The sequence below is a fragment of the Talaromyces stipitatus genome, genomic scaffold (genome assembly GCF_000003125.1).
Source record: "Talaromyces stipitatus ATCC 10500 scf_1105507295527 genomic scaffold, whole genome shotgun sequence".
In the NCBI taxonomy this organism is placed as follows: domain Eukaryota; kingdom Fungi; phylum Ascomycota; class Eurotiomycetes; order Eurotiales; family Trichocomaceae; genus Talaromyces; species Talaromyces stipitatus.
In genome coordinates this window covers 4,490,741-4,504,704 of record NW_002990114.1, presented here as the reverse complement: position 1 = coordinate 4,504,704, position 13,964 = coordinate 4,490,741, and the positions used below count along the sequence as shown (strand labels likewise).

Genomic DNA, 13,964 nt, shown 5'->3' with positions numbered 1-13,964 from the left:
CGAAGGACGAGAGGTGAGATAGCAGCAGTCCCTACAGGAGAAAAGCCCTTCTCCAGTAGGGTACTCTCCTCCTCTGCTATATAATATAAATGACTCGAGATGGCGGCATCGTGGGTGAATTCTTCTCGCGTATTTGCGAGACCAAACATGCGCCTTATGAAGGTGGAGCAGTCTAGTGAAGCTCACCAGTCCTCTTAGGGATGGAGAGGTAACATCAGCTCGGTGAACGTTCGCTAGACGAGCGTTCAGGAACCAATACCGAGGCTTGTGCCCGAAAAGAATAGCCGATAGAAGTAGAAAAGAAGCAAAATGATCCCAAGAATGGCGCTCAATAGACCAAATATCACGTTGTGGCAGTGGCTAGCATAAGCGATCCTGCCTATCCGCGCACGCCATTTGGCCCCGGGGGCCACTGGTGCCTGGATTTAGGGTTGAGGCCTTAGGCTTGTTAGTTCTAGTGCCAATCTACAGTTCCACAGTCAAACTTGGGTGTTCCACTTCTCACCTTCACTGAACGGAAACACTGAATCAGCAATTATTTATCGGATTCGGCTTCCCATCTTCCCAGTCCTTCAGGCTGCTGTTACATCTTTCCTAACTAGGTATGTGTCGTCCACTGCAGCAGACTCAGAGTCGAGAGCGAAGAGAACTGTACTTATGTAGTATAAATTATCATAGAATAAATACGCTATATTAACCAATATGCTAGCGACTTACAGACATATGGCCGGCTGACATGTTGAATACCAATGAGCAATGCAACTGTAAAAGATGCCAAACAAAATATAAGGTCGACAGACCTAGGATAGATATAGCGTCGCCAATCTTACCCATCAATGCAATAGACTATCGTCATCACTGACCTTCTACTGTGGCCAGAACTGTAGTTGCCCGAAGTGCCGTCGTGTTTCCCTTATGGAACATGGTATTACCAGTCATCACTCCCGGGGTTCCTGTGGGCAACGAATCGTCTTTTCTGACTCCTAGTCCCAACTGACCAAGGCTATAAAGGTCGCATATTTGTCCAGCAGCACGTTCGCCACTCCAATACGCGCCAGTCGTAGTACCCAATCCGACGAATGGTGCAGTATGCTCGCCAGCAAACCACACTCCACGATCTGGTCCCATACCAAGTCGCATCGCTTCGATATCTTTATCGCCAGTTTCCAATCCAACCTGGAAGTTGGCATAGGAGCCATTGCCCGCATAATCGTCGGATATCCATCTGGACGCTCTAAAGGCCGTGGGATTACAAGACTCAGACGAACCGGAATACCCAGGAAGGGAGGAGTAGAATGGCTTGACAAAATTATCGAGAAAGTTGTAGTACTCAGTTGACGACTCGTCCATGTCTTTGATGTTGTTGACAACGTATGCGGAGCAGGGTCCATAGATATAGAAGAGCAGTGTTGGATGAGCGCAATTTGGCGGAAGTGCTGCCAATGAAACGCATTGCATGTTCCAGCTTCCTTCCTTAGAAGGAGCTTCAACATACTTTGGCTCCAGCCACTGTGTAAAGGCCGGCGGATACTTGTCATTATCGCTATCTGCCACAAAGTCGGGACCGTTGGCCACTTTGATACCGGTGCCGCTTATCGACTTGCGCTCAGTAGGTATATGCCAAAATGCATGTGGGAAGGTTACGTAGATCTTCTCGAGTCGGCCGTATGATATATTGTCGATAGCCGACGATAAACGTAACGGCAAAGAAGGACTGAAAACAGACTTATTCTTTTTCAGCCATCCTAGGGGACATGTAACTATTACATCATCGAAGTGGTACTTTTTCCCAGCTTCGGTTACAACGGTGATGTGCCGGTCAGTATTCGTCTCTCTGTTGGCTGCCTGTATTTGAACAACTGGCGAGTTCAAATGAAGATCCGTGTGTTTTAATGCTGATTTCGAGATATGCTCAAGGATGTTCTTGTATGTGGACGCCACAAACAGATTTGCTGCAAACATTAGTACCCACGAAGATACACCTGACCTTGAAAATAACTTACTGCCCTCAATGCACTCTTCTAGGCAGAAGAACTTCATGCTTTGCCGTTCAACGGGCTCTCCGACATAAGCACCCCAGAACTTGGAAAATTCCTTGCAAGCCGCCTTTTCCTCTGCAGTGAAATTCGTCTGCTCGAGCTGTTTACAGCAAAAGTCGTACAGACTCATACTAGCTGGAATGGAGTCCTTATTCTTGGTACTGAATTCGAAACCCTCATCGACGGTAGTCCACATCCATTCTGCCAACTTCCTGGTTGTAGCTTCATCGAGCAGTTTCCCCGTCGTGTCATATATCGTCTCACGTCCGTCCCATTCACAGGTGGTCGTGTTCGATATCCTGCTGATTTGATCAATTGGGTTGCCTTCTGTTCCGTGAATCCAATTCGCGCCTCTTGGATGTATGGTTAGCTTTCGCTGCATGAGAAATGTTCTTACTGACTCACAAGTCGACCAGATTTCCGCCTACTTCAACCTGCGTTATCTGTAACGCCGTCAGCTACTTTTCGCACGACCGAGCTTTGAGAGGCTTGAGATAAATAGTACAAACGTACTCTCCCACCAATACGATCCCTCGCCTCCAAAATAGTCACTTTAGCACCATTTTGGGCTAGAATGTCAGCACATCTTAGCCCAGATATACCGGCTCCGATAATGCCAACATGTGGAGTCTTCCCCATGAGCGCTATTTGATATTTGCGTGCAGACAGCGGTAGCTTTCGACCGACGGCAGCTGGATGTAAAGTCGACTTATGTCGTTGACTACTTGAATACTGAAACCAACTTGCTAGCTGGGCCAACTGATTAGCTTTGCACTCCATGATTGTATACGTATAGTTTGCTGGTTTTCTGGAGACAGATAGGTAGGTAGATTGAACAGAATGCGTGGTATATGGAAGCGGCGAGAGTCGTGAGTAGAGTCTTGAATGCCGGATAGCCTTGTTTGGGATCGTGGAAGAAAATAGAAGTTCCAGGACAGATACAGCGGCTAAGGAAATGGCAACAGGAACGGCCGTGTGTAACGCTTGTCCGTGACTATCTTCATTCCCATCGAGAATCGTCATTTTCCACGCTTGGCATGCGGGAGCAAGATGAAACAGGCAGGTACAGCCATGGAGTGATGCAGGATGCAGCATCATGGACCACACGATTCGGCCTGCTTGACTCCTGGCAGGCGACGCCGTTGCTCGCGGCTACCGCGACAAACGCTGCCTCTATTCCCATGTCTCTTATTCGATGCCTCGTCGAATATATGGCTCCGATCTGGACCCCAGCCGCAAGGTCTCATACATGCAGAGTTGATGGATTGGGTATAGGTACGCAAAGAAAAAGCAAAGAAACCAAGCGTGCCACTCACATTTATGATCGGGACGATTGATAAGGGATGGACCTTGTGACGTTCCCCGCTTGGCAGGATGAAGCCGGCAGCCGTCGTGCAAGGTGGAACGACAGGTTGGAATATGCTGACTGGCTGCTGTGCGAAGCTGACTTCAATAATATAATACAGTATCAGGCGATGGATAGAGAGAAGAGATGGTTCTGTCCCTCCGACGAGGGGCGCCAGAAAAAAAAACGATGGTCCGTTCCTTCCTTATCAGCAAGCTCGGCCCGGCGATAACAACGGCCCCATGATGCTGAATACGCTGCTGTGATTCGCCGGCAATACAACCAATCATCTTCGTTTATTTCTCTGCTTGCGGGGCCTACAAAACTGGGACGGGCGCGCTGGCGCTAGCCCGCATAGGACTGAATAGAACAACCTATAATCTGCTTTACAAATCGCGCGCGGGGGTTGGCTTAGGGTTAGGGGCTCTGAAAATATCTTATTGACCTGCAAGCTCTAGCCCTAGGCATTTAGCCCTAGAAATCTCATTGACATTGACGTGCAAGTCCTATGCCTAAATATCTAGCCCTGAATATCCAGCCCTAAATATCCAGCCGATATTGACGTGCAGTTCCTGAAGAGGTACATACACGCATGTTATGGAATTGAAAAGGTCGTTATGCATAAGACGATTTGTTATGGACGGACACTACCCTTTCATAGACTCTGCTATCTTGACGCCAGCGGTTCGCCCGGAGAAAATGCATCCACCAAGAAAAGTCCCCTCAAGGGAGCTATATCCATGAACACCTCCTCCGCCAAATCCAGCAACCTCTCCAGCGGCATATAGGTTGGGAAAGGCCGTTCCGTCCGGCCGAAGGACATTTGCGTCAAGGTTCGTCTCGAGTCCACCGAGGGTCTTGCGAGTCAAAAGATTCAGTCTTACTGCGATGAGAGGCCCATGACCAGGATCCAAGATCTTATGAAGCTTTGATAACCTCGAGAGTCTTTCGGGCCAATAGTTCTGTGCATTGCGGATAAGCATAATTTGTGCATCTTTTGAATACTTGTTTTCAACTTGATTGTCCCTGCTCTCGATTTCTCGCTTGATCTGCTCGAGATCTAACGATGGCCCACCCTTTTCTTCAGCAAGCTCGTTCATCCTATGAACCAAGTCTGGTAGAGAACTCTCCACCACAAAGTCTACCCCGTGGTCCAAAAATGCTTGGACGGGTGGCGTGGGTGACCAACCGAAGAGTCGCTGTTGTAGCGTCTTCCAGATGCTCTTACTGGTCAAATCGGGATTCTGTTCTGATCCTGACAACGCGAATTCCTTGGTCACGATCGACCGATTGAGAATGAACCAGGTATAATCATAGCCAGTGGCGCAAATATGTTTCAGTGTAGCAAGAGTATCACACCCGGGGTAAAGAAATGGGGGTAGCCTCTTCCCAGTCGCATCTAACCACAGCGACGAGGGACCAGGGATTATTCGAATTCCATGCTGTGGCCAGATAGAATTCCAGTTGTTCAATCCTTCTGTATAGTGCCACATCCTGTCGCTGTTGATGATATGAGCACCTGCTTCTTCTGCGATTTCAATCATTCGACCATCAACATATGCAGGGACACCGATGACGAACGATTTCGGTATTTGAGGGCCCAAGCGGTCGACTGGCCAGTTCTTTTTGACCAGATCAACGTTACCGCCAATTCCCCCAGACGTGATCAAAACCTTGGCTCCGAAGAGTTCAAAGCTGTCAACGGCCTTCCGACTACTTGCGACTCCTCGCAGAGTCTCTGAAGGCTCCAATATCTGTCCACGAACACCAACGGCTGCACCGGTATGCTCGTCAACAATAATCTGGTCGACTCTATGCCGGAACCTGAATTCTACCAGTTTCTTTTTCGCTGCTTCTCGTACTGGCTTCTCGAAAGCCTCGACGACTGCTGGTCCAGCACCCCAAGTAACATGAAACCTGGGGACAGAATTTCCATGCCCGTTTGCGTTCCCACTTCCCCGCTCTGCCCAACCAACACTTGCAAACGACATGCCAAAACTTTTAGCATAATTTTCTAGCTCGTCCGTAGCGAAACTAACAAATGCTTCCGCCCATTTCCTGGGCCAAAGGTCGGTGTCGCGGTCAAATCGAGCGGAATTGAACCAGTCTTGCATTGCGAGCTCTCGACTATCTTTAATGCCTAAACGGCGCTGGGAAGCAGAGTTGACACAGAACAACCCCCCCAGTGACCAGAATGCTTGTCCTCCTAGATTCGCCTCATTTTCTTGATCCACGATGATTGCGTGAACTCCACGTCGCGACAGTTCTGTTGCTGCGACGAGGCCAGCAAGACCGCCGCCAACAATAATGACTGAAGATTCGGTTTCTGCCATTGTAGATATGGAGTAGTCTCTTTGCTATACGTCAGCTATGATTCTCGCTGCGAATGACACTACGGCATGCAGATACTTACAACCTTCAAATGTTGGAACCCTCAGGGATGTGCCTGCCTCGGTTGGCGATACACGCAAAAATATTTACGAGCTTCCAGGTACTGGTATGCTCTCACGGAGACCCTCTTTCAATGCAGAAATCTCCTCGCAATGCATTGAGTGATAATGATAGATAGATATGTCCTCGATCAAACATTATTAAATGTCAAAGGGGATTGACATGAGATGCTGCAGCGAATCCATGGATGTCCTCGGGTGTCGGCATTTGCCTAGGTACTCCGCACGATCAGACAACGACAGCCTGGTTTGTTGCACAGGATTGGCTGGCCTGATATTAACTATCATGCCTATATTCAGAACACGTACGAAGTAGTATATTGTGTGCTTTGTGTTCCCACGAGACCCGACTGGCTGCTTAATTCAGACATTGGTCTAGGCAATATTATGTATCTAGGCCCGGCTAGTATGTATTTAGGTAGGACAGAATACCTACACAACTCACTATGGTTACCTACTTAGACAAGCTGTCTTCTCTCGCTTCGCTCGAGTAACAAAGGGGGGATTCAAGACCAAGTATTCCGTATAAATATAAATGAATACAGACTTGGGAGGACCCCAGCTGATTAGATATTGCCTAACCTTGGAAGTTAGCCTGTAACTTATAAGTTACTGCTTCCAGGTTATGTCAGATGTTCGAAAATCAAAGAAAGCCTTGGCATGTATTCCTTTATAGTAGAGGGGATATGTAGCTGATTTGAAAATATATTGAAGCATAGGTACTACCTAGGTAGCTATGTACAGAGACGGAAAGTGACCTGTCACCCCGTAAATTGATGCGAGTATACACGAGAACCCATAAAAGCTGAAAATAGAACAGGAAGCATCCCCCGTAACCCCTCCATATACTCCAGTCAAACAAAGGTAAACCCAGAAACGTCGAAAAAGAACAGAAAAAGAACAGAAAAAGATGAAATCACATGCACGGATGGCCTCTCTCGTATCGGGTATCAAGACACGATGCATCCCGTAACGCCATTGCTAAGTAAATCTGCACTTCAAGTGAAGAAAAAATAATTCAAATACATGGAACTGGAAACCAAGGAGCCTCTCAATTCTGGATTGACGACTGGGCAAAGAGGCGACTGATAAGCCGGTGCCCGAAATCGATATGGTGGTTATTGGTGAATATGCAATGCGTACTATCCAGTTAGTCTTCCCAGATAGTCTCTAGATCGAGGTCCTGCCGTCGCTCTGCTCCGCACACACTCCAGCGCTTCCGTTTATCGTTCCTCGCTCCGTAGCCTCTTGCATTTCCGGACATAGAGTTCTCGAGCGTAGATCGGCGTCGCAAGCAATCTGCATCTGTAGCGTCGGCGGCCGATTTCAATCGAGCCGTTTCTTCCATTTCTATTGCTTCCGCTTCGGCATCCGCTTCGGCATCAGGGATATCGGGGATAGTTTCCAGAGAAGAAATACTGGGACTGCGCGAGCGGAGACTGGTTGGAGTAGACGGCATTGAAGAGGCAGACGAGAAAGACAGTCCCGGATACGACTCGTTAAACTTTGTAGCCACCATGACCGGAGACGAATGAACAGAGCCTGGACTACTGGTTGTGTTTATAGTGATACTGGAGAGGTTGCTGTGTAACGATGATGAAGATGATCGTCGACTAGGCCGCGGATTGGTATTTTGGTATGAGGGAGAAAATTGCGAGTAGGTAGGTTGCGATTCGGTGGATGGCGATGGTGAAGGAAGTTCGAGTTCTGCATGCTCGGAGATAGTCTCTGAGATATTCAGAGAGCTCAGGTTCAAGGTCCGCATATCATCCGCAACACGTAACGGGCTTTGTCTTCGGATCGAGTGTTCCATAGGACTCGGAGGTCTTGCAATGCTTGGTGGGTAAACATAGCGACCGCGTGAATCCAGTCCAGGCGACGAATGAGCTCTCGTCATCTGCGTCGGAAAGGGACTTGCAAGCGAACGAGACCGTGCATGAGTTCGCGATAACGGTGATCGGTTTCGGATCGGCGGCATAGAAGTAGTAAACAAAGAAGGCACAGAAAGAAGATCCTCATTTGGGTACTGTACTTTTGTCGAGTTTGGATTTCCCACCGGCAGCGGCGAACGTGTTGGGCTGGGTGGGAGCCGTATCTGTTCCGGGGTTACGAATGATTCAGTCATCATGATGGCCTTAGTAAAGCTGTCCGCCGGAAGAGAAAATCGAGCGCATGCTGCGTCGAGGCTTTTGAGAGCGAGGCGCGCTTTTGTTTACTTTTTTGCCTTCTTGCCGTTATTGTCGTTGTTGATTTTGCCAGCAAGTCAGCCCAACCAGCACGTTGAACCCCGGATCCTGGCCTGGAAAGTGACGACCCAACCACGGCTTAGTAACTCATCACAGGGATGTTGCGATTTGAGTGCTAGAAGCACTGGTAATTCCGCAAGGACGGTATCTAGATTCGCGAAACAACCAGCAGATCTGATGGGGTCGTGGCTCTGTTGAGTGGTATGGAAGGAGAAGAAGAAATTCGTCGTAGCTCAAGACGAAAACACCATTTGTTGTTAGTGGCTGTAATATTACCCCGTACTGACCGGGAAGCCTTTGGGCGGGGGGCCGTTTGTTTCAGGCGGAATAAGCGCGTAATTTAACCGCTCTGGTAATTGATTACAGCATGGAATTACAGGAAGAGGCTCTTCTCCTTCTCCATCATTCATTCCATCATCACCGCCTCCATGGGTCAAATGCAATATTACAAGGCGTTGCGGATGCCATCTTCCTCTTCATTCCATGCTCGTCCAGAATGCTCCAAATCCGTGTCATCGACTCCGTTCTGGACCGGTTGAGACGACCGCCATTCCGCTTGCGGCGTTCTTTTCGTATCCACTCGACGTAGGTGGAATTGCTTCATCAATGACTTAGCAATTCAAGATTGCATCACAGAATTGAACAAATCAATGCGCGAGCACGGGGACATGTGAAGACGGAGGTTGGCTTATGGTATTCAACGATTTCCTACAAAATTGACAAGAGAGTGAGGCATGTGATAGTTTGCCCAAGATTATCAATACGACTATGTACGCTGTATGATGCAAAAAGACCGACTACCTGGGGAGAAATACAATAAATGAAGCACATACAATTTCTATGGATGCTGATTCTCCTCCGCCTTTTTGCCTGCTTTCTTCCGTATATACGTCTCTCGGACCGGATCGCCTTCGTCCCTGTAGATCTCCCATTCACCAATGCCATATTCTTCAGGTGCTCTTCTTTTGCCACGTCCGCCACCTCCAATGATCAGATTTCCAGGGCGGTATTTCGAGTCAGCTTTCAGACGACGAATGGCTGACACGTGGATTTCCGCACCGGCGGGAATATCTCGAACTTCACCGCATGGAAGTGGCCAGCGGATGGGTTTCCACGATCCGTCAGGCTGCAGGTCCATTCGTCGGAAAGGAAGATACTCCATTATACGCCAGGAGAGCACAGAACTCCACGGAAGTCCAGCGCCATATTCGAGACAATCATGCAGTATACCTTTGGTGCTGGAATGCTCGAGGGCGTTAAGGAAGCGATGAAGCGCGCGGCTCGTATTGCGGTCGTCCTCGGTCTCGTTCAATTTACATGTTGATATCTGAATTCCATTTGCACTTGCGCTGTGGCTCTCATCCAAGCACCAATCCGGCTCCTGATCATATACGTGGATGGGCGAGTAGTTTTCCACGTATTCTTCGCAGCATTCGAATTGTTTCATTTTTCTGGTGTCAAAATTCAGTCCAGCCTTCTGTGCCTCTTGAACCATCCAGACCAATGGCGCATGGCTGAGAGCCCAGGATTCTCCTTTCTCGAGTTTCCATCCACCCCCGATGTCAGCGTGTCCGCCTGGAAACCAAACCTCCCGAATATCCTGCTCTTGCTCATCATCCTCGCCCAGCTCATGTGGTATTTGTAGAGACGTAACGTCGCTGTGTGTAGACGCACAATCATCGACGGGTACGTGGATATCAGGGATGCCCAAGTTTGACTGGCTCATTTTTCGATTTGACAATGGAGAAGGTGCACGGTAACGATTTATGTTTTGTGTACTACCAGCGCTGGAGCCACGTGGCGTTCGGTAGACAGATTCGCCGTCCTCGCGACCACGGTGAGGAATAGTTTCCTCTTCTTCCTGTTCCACCTTCTCTAAATCGACGCCGTTACCATCATTGTTCAGGGTGATTTTAGGAACCTCATCTGGCTTTTCCCGATTGAGGTGAAGACGGTGCATATGGTCCCTCAAGTAGTGGTCGTGACGTCTGTGGGTCGCATGCCATGGCTTCGACTCTGAAATCAGATCTTGGCGAAATTTGGCTCGTCTCTCGTCAATGCCCACGGCATGGCGGATTACAAGAGCAGAACTGCGGGCTGTATATGGAAATTTGCTTCGCTGCATCCACGCAGATTCAAATCGCGGGACGCTGTTTACGGTGTCGAAAAGCCCCATGAAGCGGATTCGACTGATTGGGCGGCTGAAAGTTTCACGGAAAGCCTTCATATAGTTGAAGAGCTTCTTCTTTTCTTCCTGGTCCTGCTCAGTTTGACCTCGCCGTTGTTGCCACTTTGCGAATGTCTTCCATGCGAAGCGAATCAACTCTTCGTTTCCGGCCTCTAGAAGACCGATATAATCGAGCATTTCAGCTAGGAAGCGCGCGATGTATGAACCACGACTGAATCCAAAAAAGTATATATCGTCGCCGGGGACATAATATCGCATGAGAAATTTGTATCCGCCCATGACATGCTGGTCGAATGAGGAGCCTATGGCGGAATCCTTGGCTTTTAGATAGGCCGAGCGAATGCGATGAATGGTACCAGTACTCGAAAGAGAAGTTGAGGTCACGTACGTGCCGATTCCTGGTTGGTAGTAGTGGAATTGGGTTCCGCGACTGCGATCGAGCATCTGAGACAGCGATAAGTCGACATGATTAGAATTTCTGGTTGTGAAGAAATCTTACTCGAAATATTTTCAAGACATTGCTATCCGACTCATCTCCTGAGAACTTGTTGCCCGTGCCATCAAAGCAGAGCACAAACGTCTTTGGGGCCTGTTGTGGCCCAATTGTCGGCTCCATGCTAAGACTCGTTGATTGCTATGACGATTGATTCGCGTTTTTGGTGGTACCACATGCCACTCGAGATACGCCGGTATTGTTCGATTATATAAAGTTTGACGACAGCGCGCCGAATTAATAGCAAGGCAATCAACAGATGCCGGTGGACGTCATATATCGAAAGTTTGAGCCGGTAATAACAAGTCCAAGGTCGCGCTGCACCATTGTGCTGGAGGAAGCAGACGCACTAGCTTACAAGGAGTCTCGCACATGAAACTATTTCTCTTTCCTTCTCGGCAACAAGGCCTGATGACCAATACGGAGACAATACTCGGGTCTCCTTACGGGGAGGTATGTTCAGTATGTAGTACGAGACCGCTACCACCGTACTCCGGTAGGAACTCGTTCGTAACTTGTAACAAATTAACGATCAAAAGACCACAACGTGTATGGAATCAAGAGCAAGTTTTTTTTATTTTTTCTAATTTTTATCCTTATGGCTCACATTGTTGCTACGCACGCTGATCATGACTGTGTGGCCTGAGCACTGTTCCATTCTGGTTCAGATTCGGTTACTCGAGATGCATAAGTACAGTGGGACCGGACACTGGTCAGTGCACATGGATTTTCCAGTTTAGGACCGAACTTCAGATATCCTCTCCCGATCATCGTCGGGATTTTTTCTATTCCTTTCTTGTGCCGTTTACTTATGTTTGTCTGCCGCAATGGAGATGGCCCGGTACTATCGAATAAGCTGCTGCGGTTCTACCTTGTCTTGGGCTACGATCTCGTGCTTGTCAGTGTCAGAAAGCATGGATCAATTTTTCGGCTGGTTGAATGGAGGCTTTCTCGACGGGGCGATGGGGATTTGCGGCCCGCGTCGAGTGGAGAGATCTAGCGTTCCTCGATTTTGGCTCTGCTGGATGGTATCGGAAGCGTAATTACAAGCCCCTCAGACCAGAACACATACTGGATGTGTGTATCCGTTTGTAAAGTTACACGCTATTCGGTAGCTGCATAGGCTAATCCCCTTTTGTTCCCGGAGATCTTGCGAACTGAGAAACTCGGATCTACCCAGATATCGTCCTATGATCTTACTAGTACTCCGTACAAGACATAAGTTATATCTCTATTCTGTATACATGACCCTAATGCACAGACGCACAACATCATCGTCACTTTGCAGAATGTCAATGGCTATCTTCAACACGACGATCCGTTTCTTTCAGTGCCATGACGCGGATGACGGAGTATAAACCTTCGATACGACATCAGATATGGGGCAATGGGTGAAGAATCTAGCACGGCAAGCAGGATGAAGCGAATATTGGCCTATGGTACTGAACTTGCCGTGGGATTGACGGGTGGTAAGCAGTAAGGGGTCGCAGATGCATTAGACCGGGCCATGGCGCTTTGAGTTCGTCAATCCGTACGGAGTATGTTACGGGGTAGACGGCCAGTTGTTACTAATACTGCATGTACGGAGTACTATGTAGACAATACTAAGGAACGGACGATCCGTGACAGCTCCTGCCCACCGTGGATGACATCTGACATCAAGTAGTCAACTTCATCCCATTCTTATCCTCAACACCGCTTGTTTCTGTCTCCCTAACCTCCATAATCCTGGGTAGAGGAGGAGAAACTGGCCCATACACGGAGGAATATTACGACGGTCACTAGGTCCACTACCCAGCGATCAGCTACAGGCTATGGCCATCTAAGCGATTTAGTGTTATGGGGTCTTGACCTTAGTGCTACGTAGTACGCTAGCCTAGCTCTCGATTTTCGGGCGAACCACTGCACTTTTGGGGAACCGAACCCACCGCACCGACAGCTTGCGCGAGGCCGGCTGAAAGTCAAACCAGACGCATCTGAAGATGAAGCAAACAAAGTACGGAGTGTTTTCCATTTCAAATTCGCAACTGGCGTCTTTCTAGCCCGGCCCTTGTCCTTGCAACAACTCTGCACCAATCACGTCGCAGAGAGTCCTTTTTCCGGTCAGTTGACTGTCATGCTCGTAATGCTGCTTGGCAATCCGGACAATCCATCGAAGCTGATTCATCGGGACATATTCCTATCGAGTATTGATGTGGAGATCCAGACTCGTGACTCCCCCAGCTTCATTTGAATCACCTCTTGAACTCCGTGTTGAGGGCAGTTCCATACGAAGCAATCGCTTCAGCCGACTCGCACCGCATGTTTGACTGCATGCAGCGTACACCTTGCGTACGCTGTCAGTGTCTTTAGTGTTGACACGTTGTTTTATGCGGCAGGGCCCTTGGGTCGTCGTCAGTCACTCTCGATTGGCGGTGAAAGTCGGAGCTCATTGTATTCATCACATTGTCCAAGCTTTGTATATCCTCCGCCATCAGATCCAACCCGGACTCGATAGATTTGCTGGTGGGTCCAGTGCCATGATGGATCATGTCTGTAAAGAAACTTTTTTCGTCACCTGCAACCTCTTGACGGAACACGACAAGCGTCTGCAAATCAGAAAAGCAGCAAAACTCAATTACCAACCCAAGGCAAGCCGTCGTGTTCGATGCGCCGAAGAGGACTAGTTGCGCTCGAGCAACTCTCCTAGATAGGGAGGCGGGGTCAACTTATGCATAAGTCATGTCACTCCTTGGTCCTTGCTGGATCCCCAAGACGCGTCTCTCCCATCGATCGACGCCTGGTCCGACATCAAGGAGTAATTAGTTCCGCCCTATTGGACACTAGCAAACCCGAGATTGAGTGCTAGGTCATCCTGGAATCGCTCCAATCTCCCTACAAATCGAATCCCCAACTCTCTAAACAAAATGGACAAGCCCGCAACATCTTTCTCGGATCGACAGAAGCATCTTAGAGTTTTTGATTCCAGAATTACGAGCAGGACTGTGTCATCATGTTACAACCAATGCAGCCTTGAGTGGCCATGAGTAAATGAAGCTCTAGCTGAGCTATGCAAATACTCCGCGCTTGGTACCATACGTATTTAACAGGAAATACAGCTCCATTTTGGACGACTCACAGCTTTGCCAATACCTAGCTCCCTGCCGCTGCTCGCCTACCTTGGATCCACTAATACTCGGTTTTCTCTTAAATACTTCTGGCTC

At 48.7% G+C, this 13,964-nt stretch overlaps 4 protein-coding genes across 4 annotated transcripts; all 4 read right to left on the bottom strand.

Moving 5' to 3' along the window:
• Window positions 1-855: 855 nt before the first annotated feature.
• On the bottom strand, window positions 856-2,819 carry TSTA_096830 (flavin containing amine oxidase, putative; the record flags this gene model as incomplete). The annotated part of the gene is made up of 4 exons (XM_002479352.1): window positions 856-1,952; window positions 2,004-2,392; window positions 2,445-2,482; window positions 2,553-2,819. The coding sequence occupies 4 exons, from the start codon at window positions 2,817-2,819 to the stop codon at window positions 856-858; spliced, it is 1,791 nt and encodes a 596-aa protein (XP_002479397.1).
• A 1,212-nt stretch (window positions 2,820-4,031) lies between these two features.
• Window positions 4,032-5,933, bottom strand: TSTA_096820 (3-ketosteroid-delta-1-dehydrogenase, putative; the record flags this gene model as incomplete). The annotated part of the gene is made up of 2 exons (XM_002479351.1): window positions 4,032-5,736; window positions 5,866-5,933. 2 exons carry the CDS (start codon window positions 5,931-5,933, stop codon window positions 4,032-4,034), a joined length of 1,773 nt encoding a protein of 590 aa, XP_002479396.1.
• Window positions 5,934-6,984: 1,051 nt separating this feature from the next.
• On the bottom strand, window positions 6,985-7,959 carry TSTA_096810 (uncharacterized protein; the record flags this gene model as incomplete). Its single annotated transcript, XM_002479350.1, has 2 exons — window positions 6,985-7,860; window positions 7,891-7,959. 2 exons carry the CDS (start codon window positions 7,957-7,959, stop codon window positions 6,985-6,987), a joined length of 945 nt encoding a protein of 314 aa, XP_002479395.1.
• A 959-nt stretch (window positions 7,960-8,918) lies between these two features.
• On the bottom strand, window positions 8,919-10,884 carry TSTA_096800 (uncharacterized protein; the record flags this gene model as incomplete). Its single annotated transcript, XM_002479349.1, has 2 exons — window positions 8,919-10,712; window positions 10,768-10,884. 2 exons carry the CDS (start codon window positions 10,882-10,884, stop codon window positions 8,919-8,921), a joined length of 1,911 nt encoding a protein of 636 aa, XP_002479394.1.
• Between the last annotated feature and the right edge of the window lie 3,080 nt (window positions 10,885-13,964).